This window comes from Melozone crissalis, unplaced genomic scaffold (assembly GCF_028551555.1).
Source record: "Melozone crissalis strain CALT ecotype California unplaced genomic scaffold, PUWL_Pcris_2 ptg000033l_1, whole genome shotgun sequence".
NCBI classification, from domain to species: domain Eukaryota; kingdom Metazoa; phylum Chordata; class Aves; order Passeriformes; family Passerellidae; genus Melozone; species Melozone crissalis.
Window position 1 is genome coordinate 4,968,186 of NW_026535811.1, and position 13,057 is coordinate 4,981,242.

Here is a 13,057-nt window from a genome sequence, read left to right on the forward strand (position 1 = left end):
CCAAGCTGGTCTTCAGGTGGTCTTTTCCCAACACAAGAAACAGTGGAGATGGCTCTGGAACAATGTGAGGTGTTACCAAAGCAAAGTACAAAAAGTGACTGTGGGAAAGGGAGAGAATACACTATAAAATACCAGAACAATTTTGAATTGGTTGGCTTTGTCTCCAGAAGCCACAGCTTTAAACACACCACCAAAAGTGATGCTTCTTACAAAAATGAAAAGCAAGCATGGGAATCAGTAAGAATTTGTTTAGATGCACTGTTCTGGAAGTAAAGTTCCTAAGTAAATGCCCCCTCAGTTTTGAAGGAGTATGTATTGCCTCCAACTTCTTTACATGTAAACACAAGGAAGTGTTGGCTCCAGCACTATTTTAACCCAACTGACTGCATGATGTGTGATAAACAACTGTTTGAGAAGTTTTGGGATCCTGAAGGTCAGTTTTATTTACTTACCAGCCCTGAAAAGGAAACAAAGGCGATAGGAGTAGAAGAAAAAAAAAGACTGAAGCCAAATTAAATTCTATTTGAGGTGATTTATTGAGTTAAAAAGATCCTGCCAGCTCCACCATATTTACAAAGGTTTTCAAGAGGATCTAGAGCTATTAGTGCTACTGAACCACACGTTAAAAAGGCAGAAACAAACCAAATCAACCACATCCATTATGTTAAAAACACCATTTACCTTATAGGACTGTGAGGCACACAAACATAGGGAGAAAATACTTCCCAACCACTGATCTCTACAGCAAGATTCTCATTTCTCCCTCTGATGTAGCTATGCCTGAAGATCTTGGTGTCTGACACCTTGGAACTTGTGTCTGCTCTTCACTAGACATGGCTTATGAATCAGGATTTTAAATAAAAGGTTACTTGGAATTGCAAGGCATTAAAATAATCCTGAAGAGCAGAATGAAATCCTCAGTTGGCTCCATTTGATACTTTTGCAAGGTGTTATTGCTGCCAGATGTGCACATAAGATCCTGTCATCACTGTGGAGCCACAGTCCAAGCAAACAAAGCCAAACTCCCCAGGGCACTGTCACAAGCAGAACAGCACCTCCTGCAAACACCACACTGCTGCTCTCCTCATCCTGGCCACGACTCAAAGGGTGATTTCAGCTGCAGTTAATGCTCCCTAAATTCCCTCACCCACCTTCCCATTCCCCTCTCCACCCACAGAGGAGACCATGGATTCTCAGGGGAGGAGAGAGCCTGTCTCCCAGCTCAGCTGGGTTCATTTCCAAGGATATTGCAGCTGCAGGTCACATCCTGAAGCAGCTCTGCACCACAATTCCACAGTGCCACAGGGATGTGGACATGGCCTGTGTGCTCACACACATGGGTGCACCCAGCTCCCACTGGCAGCAGGTGGCTCTGTTTACAAGCCTGCAGTAGCATTTACTTGATATTGAGCTTCACACATTATTTCATGTTTGGGGAAGAATTTACTCACTCGAGTGCCAGTGACCCTTCCCAGGGTTTTCACAGGTGAACTCTTGCTGATCAGCAATCTAACACTGTAACACTCACTTGGAAACTATCAACTAAAGCTCAGAGTTACTCTAAGCACAGAAACTAAAACCCCAGAAACTACGTCAGTATCAAATCAAGTACCAGAGAAGCTGCTAATAGCATTTCAGAGGGAAAAAAAAAACCAAAACAACCAAAAAACACTGAAATATGCCTCTTGTACAAAGAAAGATGAAACCTACCAGCTTTATGTTTAAAAGAGAAACATGTAACTTTGCTTCTACTGCAAGGGCTACAAAAACAAAACCAAAGGGAAGCCCAAGCACCATTCATGCATGAGAAACTACTCTCTAGCAAGGAGTCTTTTATGGAGTAGGTGCTACTCTAATGTGAGCTGCAAAGTTTTCCTCCACACGTCAGCAAGACTGTCAGAGACACACCACACTGTCACACTGCTCTCTTCAAAAGGAAAAAATCATCCTCTCACACTCACAAAGCAAGCTACAGAGCTGCTCACTGCAGAGCAGGATTTTAAAACTTTATACTCGTATCACGGAAACTCCCATCAACACTGAGATTTGCAGCTGGGCCATGCTGAGAACATACCCAGCTCAAGCAGCACACACACAGGTGCCACCCATGTTGGTATCCAAGGTCAGAATCAGGTGCTCAGGAGTTGGCACAGTGGGTCAGATGTAATCTTTTTATCAGTTTCATACCTGCAGGTAAGATTAGGAGCAACTTCTTCAGAAGTGGAATTACCCTGGTGCTGGTGTACGTGAAGAGAACACCAGGCTGCCACTGCTGCCACACTGCATCCAACTTCAGGGTGACCTGGTCAGATCCAGTGCCAAACAGCAGGAATCAAGCTGTGATTGTGAGGAGAGCTTTACAGAACTCCTTCAGGCATGGCAGAATAGCTTTCCTTACCAGCAGGGTCCTGAACAAGCTGCAACACTTGTGACATGCTGCATGCACCTCTCCCAGCCCTTCAGAGAACTGGATACAGATAATGCCACATTGATGTTACTGTGGAACACATTTATCAAGATACCTTTGCAACTCAGGAAAGCTTAGAGGGGTTTTTCCTATGTCACTTTGGCTGAGGTGAGCAGGAATTATTTATCAAATGACTAAGGGGTGATAAAACCTCTAGTACACGTTACCAAAATATTTCAAAGGTATTCAGGTCCCTCACTAGGAGCTACATAATTTTAAAATTGAGCAGAAGAAAACCTTTGTGCTTCTTTTGTGGACTAAAGTCTGACTTAAATCCTATTACTGCAAGCCAGCAAAATGCAGTGATGCTAGGCTTTGCAAAGATGGTGGAGGAAAAGGGATTCCATCTGCATTCCTTAAAAACCAAACAGAGTGTAAAAAAAGGTAACTATGATAACTCTAGTAGTCAGAACACCTCTACAAAAGTCTCTGGACTGTGAACTGGCCACAGAAGACTCAAAATAACAAAGGCAGAGAGTTGTCCAGCTGAAAGTGGAAATCCACTGAGAACAAACTGACACAGAAAAATCCTAGTTGGTAACAGTGACATTTTTGTCAGTGACAGTTTTAGTGCCTATAACATCCTGGACTGAAATTAGTCCAGTAAGCTGGTGCTTTTCTCCTTACCAGATCAGGACTGATTGTTGTTGACACCAATATCACATCCCTTTATTCCTCTGGGCCATCCTCAGTGTGGATCTGGGGGAGGCTGCCCTGCCAGCTTCCTTTACCTGAATCATCTCTTCCTTTTCCAGTATCAAAAACCTCACACACTGCAATCTAAATACCAGTTTTTGAAAAGGCAGAGGGGTAAACTACCAACCTGAGACTCAACAATTGTCCCTTCCAATTATTTAGTGCTTGAGACATTCACACAGTGCAACCTAGCAGTCATTCACACATCCTCACACACTGAACACAGCTGTGTTAGACAGTGGGATTTAACTTCTCAGCAGATTTCACTTTCCCTTGATCTTCCACTTTTTTGATGGCAGCTTGGATGGCTTCCTGATCACCCAGAAACTGGTGAGGGCCCAGAGGGTGCAAATTCTCATCAAGTTCAAGCAGTATGGGCACACCAGTGGGGAGGGTGACGTTGATGATGTCCTCATCGGAGATGCCTGCCAAAGAAAAACAAAACAGAGTTACACCTGCAGCCTCCTCACTGCCTGCTGCCTTATTTCTGAGGTTACCCAGTCTAAAAACAGCCAAGGACACCTTCCAGCCTCCATGGACACCACCAGCCACTCAAGGGTCAATTCCCAGCCAGGCCACAGCTTGCCAAGTCCTTTAGGAGCAGCTGAAGGAGAGAATTCCCATCCAGGTGAAGAAGTTTCTTCACTTTTTCAGCCTCCACGTGTGAAATAAACAGGAAGAGATTGCCCAGGAGACTACACTGTTCCTTTCATACAGGACATGGAGTACAATAGGTTCCCCTCCATCATTTCCCAGCTCACACATCACAAAAGATGGGAGCCCACATGTGCTGCTCCAACATGAAACAACCTCTACTACACAGCCAATTAAAGAGGCAGGATAACAAGGTTAATTTTTCTCTTAAATTTTCTGGGCAATTCTTGTCACACAAACTGTCACAAAAGTCAGTATTTAATTCTACTTGTGTGAGAATCACTCCTTGCCCACATCTGATTTCTCACAAGCAAGTCCACAGTACTGTTCTCAGAATTCCTACACACAAGATATTAATTTCCACTTTCAAATGAGGGGAAGAAAAAGGAGGCAGAAAGTCAGCTTGTACTTGGAGCATTCTTCTTTTTCTTCCACTTAACTAAAGGAATGTGTACCTGGAAAATAATATTTATGTTATGCAGACGTGTAATTAAAATATTCTGGGCTCTCATCTCAATGAAATTGCTGTTTACTTTTATATCAAACACACATCCAAAGCCTCCAAGACCAAACATCCTGGTGAAGCTTCCACACAAAGTCTAAATAATTGCATTAAAAGCACTGACTGCAAAGACATTATCCCTCAAAAAAATCAGGCAAAAGAAAGCTGGTGTCATTGGGCATGTCAAGATTTCCTTTCCCCCTTTTTGGAAGCACTGAGGCCCCAGCAGCAGCCTGCTGTTGTGAGGCAGGGCAGATTTGAGTAATTCTCTCAGAAAATGCACAACACGAGCTGCTGAAGTGATGACACCACATGGACCAGACCAAGGTGCACCAAGCAAACATCCTCCTGCAGCAGCTGACAAAACAGGCGGCACTCAGAATAACAGGGGTGTAAATTTACCAGAGATTTGCACATAAGTAGAACAGCAGAGCCATCACATTAACAGGAAAACACACACGAGTCAAGCAACTCAGCAAAAGTGGGGTGACAACAGGCCAGAAAAAACAGAATTGTTCATGAGGAGGGGATCATGTACCCCTGCACCAACACCCAACTTCTGCAGTGATCTATTCTTGCTTCATGCTCAGCACTTGGGTGAGCCCTAAGTTCCAGAAGGGCATGGAGCACCAGAAACAAACCTTGGCAAAGAACTTACACCGTGTTACATATTGGGCATCAGTCCACTGAAACAAGTCACACTCAGATAGCTCAAGCAATTCTTGCAGACAAGGGACAAATAATTCACCTGGTGTAGGCCACAGAATCAGACCTACAGGGAAAAACATCAAAGAATACCTAGAATTTAAAATGGCACAGAAATGAGTAGGAAAAATACTGCATCCATTCACCAGGCACAAGCAGTGTTCTCAAGGACTTTGTTTGCAAAACAAGCTGCCTGAGCTCTTATTTCAAGGATTCTGAAGCATCAGATTTTAACAACAGCCACATCCCCATGTATATTCCCAGAGAATCCATGCCTAGGAAGTGTTCTGGCCACCTCCTAAGCTCAGTCTCCCAGACTAAACCATTCACATACACACACAGCAGATGAGGTCATGCAGGAGAGTTCAGGCAAACCACATAATGTGGTCAGGAGACGTGATATTTAAAAGTTTCCTCTGGAGAGGGATTAAACAAAACTAGCTGTACCTACACGGGTTCAGAACTGCATTTTGCTGTTTTTACAGAACACAGAGTGACCACAATGTCAACTAGTATTGATTTACAAAGCAAAACAGTGCAGCCTAGGATAAACACACAGCAGCAAACATGATGGTTTTCTCCTCAGGAGTTTTCCTCATAGAGAAGTGCAGCCCCACAGCCAGAAGCCTGGAAACACAAGCTGAAGTCAGATGAAAATCCTAAAGAAACAACAGTGCCTGCTGCTGTGTGTAGCATTTCTGTTCTCCAGGAAGCAAGAGGATGAGCAGGCTGGTCACACAGGCTCTTTGGTTGCAGGAGAGCTCACCAGACCAGTCCCCAGCCAGCAGGACACCAAAGGGATCACACCAATGGCTGCAGTGTGAGCCGAGTGCTATCCAGTTACTCCATGTGCTGTAACCAGAACCAGCTGACCTTTTCCTGAGCTCCATCTGAGCTGGCCTGAGTCACAACCCAGCCCATGGCACAGGGAAGAAGGGTGAAATCAGGGCAGGACCTCAACTGCTGGCTCCAAGGTGCAGTGGTAAATAAGACCAGTGAAGAAGTAACAGTTTAATACCAAAGCCTGGGTCTCAGCACTGCCGAAATGCTGAGCTGCTCGAAGCAGTTTTTAACCAAGAAGGTTTAAAACCCAGGTCCTACCTAATTATAGTTGTGAGAACCCACAGATACTACTGAAATACTCAGGATGACTTCTTGAGGAGCACAGATAAAATGCTGATTAGGCAGGTGCACCCTCAAGTGAACATATCCCATGCTCTGAGAACACTGCTCCCCACCTGTGAAGTCAGGTACAGAAACACTACAGTAACTTGGTACAGCACTTTTTATAAAAGAGACCTTTCAAAATCACATTCAGAATTCCTCCCCAGCTCACTTACCCTCCATTTAACCAAACACACAAATTGGAAATATCTCCAGGCAAGCTTAAGAATTCACCTTCATGTGGTAGCCCATGGAGCGTTTTGAAATATTTGGACCTTGCAAAGTCCTACAGAGACAAATCCCAGATTTTGAGCACTACAGCACTTTCAGAGGGCTGGTTCAGCTTCTCCTTCCCTCTCACCTGTTCTTACCAGGTTCCTCCCTCCTATTCTTATGGTCAGAGGAAGCCAAAACCCACAAGAGCTGTTGAGAACAACAACACCCTCCTCTCTGCATGTCCAGATGATTCATCCAATAAAAGATCATACACAAGATCAAATGCATCAATTCAGCCACAAAAGCTTGTTTAATACTGGTGCTTTGTAACTGGGTTCTAAACCAGGTCATAGCATCCCATATGCTTAATGAAAGCACTAAAGCTTTAGCCTGGAAAGGAAAATATTCAGAGCCACTTTCTGCCCTCCCTGCAGGCTGAACAGATCTAACTTCAACAGGGCAGAGGAGGGAAACAAGCACAGTGTTAGAATCTGGCTTTTCATCCTGACAGACTCTTACCTTGCCGTGCAAATTTTAAGGAAGAAAGATGGGTGGGCTACAGCCATGGCTGTAGTGTATAATTTACATTTGTCCCGCTCATGTCTGCCAAGACTTTCTGTCTGTATCAGGTTTGCACACCAGGCTTTAGTAGTAGGGGGCTACAGTGGGGCACCAAAAAAGAACTGTGGTGGGTTGGTGGTGTGGCTGCTCACCAAGTTGCTCTATCACTCCCATCCTCAGCACAACGGGTGGGGAGAAAAGATGCAAAAATAACTTGTGGGTCAAGATAAAGGCAGTTTACTAAAGCACTAGTAGAGGACAAGCACAGAAGCAAAGGAAAACAAAGGATTTATTCTCTACTTCCCATCAGCAGGCAATCCAATCACTTGCCACTAATCAGGGCTTCAGTGTGCACAGCTATTGCTTCAATGCCATCACAAATGCCCTTCCTCCTTTCTCTTAGCTTTCCCTGCTGAGCAGGCATCATAAGGGCTAAGGAATATCCCTCTGGCCAGTTTGGGTCAGCTCTCCTGACTATGTCCCCTCTCAGGATCTCTGCTGGGACCTACACTCAGCTGTCACCATCTCACCCCAAAGGGCTTGGCCAGCACGGTTTCATGGAGCTGGTTCAGTTCTTGGGAGGCAGGGGAGTCAGCAGATCCCCTTTCCCTTCTTCCTTTATCATTTCACACAGTGTGGACAACCACTGCGACCACATCATGAACTGACTGAACCAGCCCTTCCTCCTCCATCCATGATCTGCACCCCAGGACTCACAGCCTCTCCAGTCTCAAAAGCCATTTGTATCTGCTCATTTCATAGCCTTCAGACTCCTGATGTCCTGATTGTTCCAGCATGGCCAAATGCACAAAGTAATCAGCACGCAGAGCCACAGAACAGAGGATTTTATAACTAAAAAAAACAAAAAAACCCTGAGTGGACACAATCCAGTCTGTGCATATTTGTAACTAAAACTGCAACTACAACTACAACTCTTCCAGGACTGCAGTAGGTTGCATTCACACATACATAATCACTGAAATCTGCTCTATCCACAAAGAAATTAATACAGTTCAACTTCCAGTTTAGGATGGCCAAGAAGCCAGGAGATGAAAGAGGAAGAGAGGGAAGAGCCTAACAATGAAAAGTATGTTTTTTATCATAAAGTCCCAAATAAGTCATTTTCAGGACCAGTTCTGGGTCAGTAACATACTGACACTAGAGAACAACACCTAAAGCTCCAAGGCATTGAGCAAGGAGAGAGGGGAAGGCTGAAACAGAGGCCCTTACCTTCCACGTGCTTCAGCAACGCCCTGCTGCTGTTGCCATGAGCAGAGATAAGGATCATTTTGCCACTTTTCAGTTCTGGCACTATCTTTTCATTCCAGTAGGGAAGGAGTCTGTCAAGCACATCTTTGAGGCTCTCAGCCTTCGGGAGGCTCTCCTGAGGCACATCACTGCATTTGTAGCGGCGGTCGTTGTAGATCTCGGCGTAGTAGGGGTGAGACTCGGAGATGGGGGGCGGGGTGACATCGTAGCTCCTCCTCCAGATCTTCACCTGCTCCTCGCCGTGGTTCAGAGCCATCTCCGCCCTGTTGAGCCCGATCAGGGCTCCGTAGTGACGCTCGTTCAGCCTCCAGGAGCTCTGGATGGGCACCCACTCCTGGCCCATCTCCTGCAGGATCAGCCAGGCGGTCTGGATGGAGCGGCTCAGCACGGAGGTGAAGACCAGGTCGAACTCGAAGCCCAGGGCCTTGAGGTGCTTGCCACAGTTCTGCGCTTCCTTTATGCCATCACTGCTCAGCTTCTGGTCCACCCAGCTGCAGAAGCGATTCTCCTTGGTCCAGGCTCCCTCCCCATGTCTCAGGAGAACGAGCCTGTACTTTGCCATCTTGGTTGCAGCTTGGCACAGAGGGCAGCTGGTCTGGCATCTAACAGCGACACATCTGGACAGAGGCACGAGACAGAAACATCAAACACCCCACAGACAATGCAGTACAAGTAGCAATAAGGCAGTGAAAAGTAAACAACTATCAGAATCAAAACAAGCAAGGAAACAAGTGTCTGCTGAGTGTGATTTTACAACTGACAGTGGGAGGAATTCCAAACCAGGAGGCTCCATGTGGGAAGCAAAGTGCCATCCTTCACCCAGCTTGTTGCAACTAGCCCACTAAAACCATTGATCAGGAGCAGATTGGTACAAGCTGTTCCAGCCTACAGTTTGCCTCAAGTGTTCAAACAGAGCCTCACTCAGTATCCCAGGCTCCCAGAGCAGCAGATCTCCCTCACTGGGATGTCACAGACATCTTTTATGGAAAATCCTTTCCTTAGGATTTTTCCTCCTGAGAAGCTGAGAGGCCTCAGGAACAAAATGCAAACAATGATTATCTGCTGCTGTGGAATGCAACAGGTGCATCTGTGATTGGTCTCATGTGGTTGTTTCTAATTAATGGCCAATCACAGCCCAGCTGTCTCAGACTATCTGAGCCACAAGCCTTTGTTATTCATTCTTTCTTTTTCTATTCTTAGCCAGCCTTCTGATGAAATCCTTTCTTCTATTCTTTTAGCATAGTTTTAATATAATATATATAATAAAATAATAAATCAGCCTTCTGAAACACGGAGTCAGATCCTCATCTCTTCCCTTTTCCTTGGACCCCTGTGAACACAGTCACACTGGGGAACTCTGAGGTGCCACATGCAGCTGGAGCCCAGCAGGGCTGTCCAGACCCTCTCTGCCCCAAGGGAATGCAGGCACAGAGAGCAGCTGTGGCCCTCAGCCAGAGGAACTGCACAGTGGCACCACAGGACTGCAGCTGGCAACACACAAAACCCTATCAGCTTTTCTCAAAGGAGGTGTCAACACAGTCACACTCTGCAGAATTTCCTCATATCCCCATCCTGTCCTGCTAATTATGCCAGTCTATGCTTGACTTTTTCCCCAGGCCACCTCCTCCATCATGCCTCCACGCTCACGTGTGACAACACAGATACTCTGGGATGCAATGTACAGCCAGTGAGTCCTCATTTCACTGAATCCCCAAGTGACCTCACAGATTATCCCACCATCTTCCTGACTTTCAAGCCTGTTTCTCCTCTCCTGTTTGTGAATTACAATGCCAGATTCTTAGGCACCAGGATTAATGTTTTTACTTTGGGAGTGGGCACAAAAAGCCTGTTTGCTGTCCTCATTCTTAAGGTCAAACAGCACCTTCCTCTTTTTCCTTTCAAGCAACATCTCCTCTGGACTGCCTTCAATGGCAGATACACTCTGACCACCCACCCAAGGGTCTGCCAAGGTGGGCAGAGATCTGCCAGCAGACACTGGGATGCCTGAAAGGCCCATCTAACACAGGACTGCAATTCTGAAACCCCACCTGATCCCTCTGACCTGAGACAAGGCTAGAGGGCAATGGAGAGAGCAGGGGAAAGAATATAAAAATACAGCTCTCTGCACTGGGGGGACTGCTGTACCTCAGATGAACATTAAGTGCTCTCAAAACCACGGGCAGTGGGAGACTGAGCTCTGATTTCTGCACTCCCAGCCTTGGGCTGGGTTTCCATGACACGCTGAAGGAGCTCCCCTCATCTCAAATCAGTTGGAGCTGCCTCAGTCACACTCCAAGAGTCTCAAATTCAGGCCCTCTGTGACCCTGAATTAGGTCAGCAGGATGGGGTAGGCCCATGCACTCCGGGTTTTGGGAAACACCCAGCACAATACCAGCATTCATTTTAACAGGCTTTCAAAAAAAAAACTGTCTAGAAAAGTTAAATTCATTAACAGACTCAGGAATCTGATCTTGCTTGTAACAGCAGCTTAGCTCTCCTCTAATCTCACATTAAGACAGAGTCTACATCACACAAGGGCACTCTGCAAAACCCCCCCAGTGCTGATTTCTGCCTAATGGCACAGCTCAGGATTAAAAAGCCTTTGAGGACTGAGGTTTTTACAGAATATCAGGAGGTATTGTTTGACACCCGACAGACAGCTGAAAAACACAAAAGAAAGTCTCATTTCATGCAAAGGCAGGCTGGGATTTGTGTAGGGCAAGAAGCATCTCAGACAAAACTCCCTGCATGGTCCACCTTTTCCACTCCAAACAATCAGCTGCACTTAAGGCAAAGAAATCAGTTATCACTAGGATTCGGGTGTCACACCAGACCCAACACTAACCTGCACCCTGTAAGATCCTAGGTTTATAACAAAAACAAGTATTTGACAGCATTTCCACCTAAAGCAACTGATCCCTACTCAACATACCACAGATAAAATTTAAAAATTGCAGTGTGTTCACAGCATGAGCTACTACACATAAAATAGCTGCACAGAAAGCTCTATCTCTGCAAATACTTCACTATTCAGATTAATTGATTCTGTTATCCACAGGAATAGATTACATAAGCTACAAAACCAAATTAAGACCCAACAATAGGGGTGATGCACCTCTTTGCCAAAGTTTAGTTGGCATTTTAGCCAAAAACAACAAAAAGTTAGTTAGTATAAAAGATATACTTATACAAAGACCAAACAGTATCTGGGTGCTATAAATTCCAGTTCACTTCTATAAAACATTAGGCAGAAGCACAATCCTCAAACAAATTTAGAAAGAACTAGCAAATCACAGCGTTGTTTAAATATCACTCCACTTCTGGAAGCATTTAAACCAGAAAGCCTTACAGAAACACATGGAAATAATCCTACTCACCTTTCCTACAGCAAAGGAACAACCTACACAAATCCCAGCACAGGCTCAAGAGCTGCTTTATGCAGAGGCCAGCACACACTCCTGGCTGGTTACCTGCAGGGAAAGAATCAACACCAGTGCTCACAGAAAGAGCCCACAGGTGCAAATGGCCATACCAGCACCATTTGCTCCCAAAGCCGTTAAAAAATAGAGCACACACCGCTTGTATGGGCTGGGAAAGCCACCAAATGCCTCCTCCCAAAAAGATGCCAACGCACAGCTCCTGCATTTCCAACAAGGGAAAGTTTCTGCTCTCCCACGTGCCCCGGGACACCATTTGCTCCCTAAGATTTGTTTAGGCTGCAATTACCATAGGTTTAGCGTGCAGAAATCTACCAAAAGCTCCGGGGGACCAGGGAGGATATAGACAGCAGACGTGGAGCCAGCACAGAGGCACTGAACAGGTTGTCCACAGAAGGTGCTGTGGGTGCTAAAGGTGTTCATTGCCAGGCTGGTTGGAGTCTGAGCAATGTGGTTTAGTGGAAGGTGTCCCTGCCCATGGCACGGGGGTGGAACTAGATGGCCTTTAAGGTCCCTTCCAACCCAAACCATTCTGTGGTTTACTCTATGACAGAACAGGAACCCAGGGCTGCAGCTCAGCACAGCAGCGCACGGCGCTCATGACAGATAACATCTTACACCGGCCAATCTCTGGGCCAAGCACAGCTTTAAGGTCCAACACCAAAAGCCGTCATTTACAGGGCTCCTGCTCCAGCCGGGTCGAGCTCATCCCTTTCCCAAGGCGTCCCTAAGCGGAGCACCTGCGCGTCCCAGCCCTTCCTGAGCACGGGGGCTCGGCCACAAGCAGGGCAGCGCCTCCCGGAGCCGCGCAAACAAACACAGACACGGCCACGGGCTCGCAGGGACACGGGCACACAAACACGGCCACGGGCTGGCAGGGGGTGCCCCGCAGCCACTGCCCCCTCCCCCGGGGGACAGCACCACCATCCCTCCCAGGAGCGCCGGAACAGCCCCGCCGAGGAAACCCTCCCGAACCCAGGACCGACCGCTCCTCCTCCCCTGCCCGATCCCCCGGGAGTTACCGGGCTGACGCCGCGCCACCGCCTCACGGGGAGCGCCGGAGCCGCGGCCGGGCCGGGCCAGGGGCGGACCGCGCGTCTTATTGCGGCCGCGGCGCCTCCGCGCCCGCGAGAGCAGTGCACTCTGATTGGCCGGTCTGGCGGACTGGCAGCGGGCTCAGCCAATGGGCGCAGCGCGGGGCGGTGACGCAGTGCCCGGGGCGGGCCGAGGCCGGCGCTGCCGTGCCCGGCGGGGCTCGGGGATGCCGCGGCCATCGCGCCCCGCCGAGCCCGGCCCCCGGAGCGGGTCCCCGTGCCAGGGATACCGGCGGAAATGCTGGCTCCCCCCGCCCGTCCGGGCACGCAGCGCACGACCCGAGGCGCCCAA

General features: G+C 47.4%; 1 protein-coding gene across 1 annotated transcript; it reads right to left on the reverse strand.

The window, feature by feature from the left end:
• Nucleotides 1-2,988: 2,988 nt before the first annotated feature.
• On the reverse strand, nt 2,989-12,759 carry BPGM (bisphosphoglycerate mutase). Its single transcript, XM_054282184.1, has 4 exons — nt 12,694-12,759; nt 11,612-11,704; nt 8,196-8,851; nt 2,989-3,588 (listed from the first exon to the last, which is right to left on the reverse strand). Exons 3-4 carry the CDS (start codon nt 8,794-8,796, stop codon nt 3,395-3,397), a joined length of 795 nt encoding a protein of 264 aa, XP_054138159.1. The 5' UTR covers nt 8,797-8,851; nt 11,612-11,704; nt 12,694-12,759; the 3' UTR covers nt 2,989-3,394.
• Between the last annotated feature and the right edge of the window lie 298 nt (nt 12,760-13,057).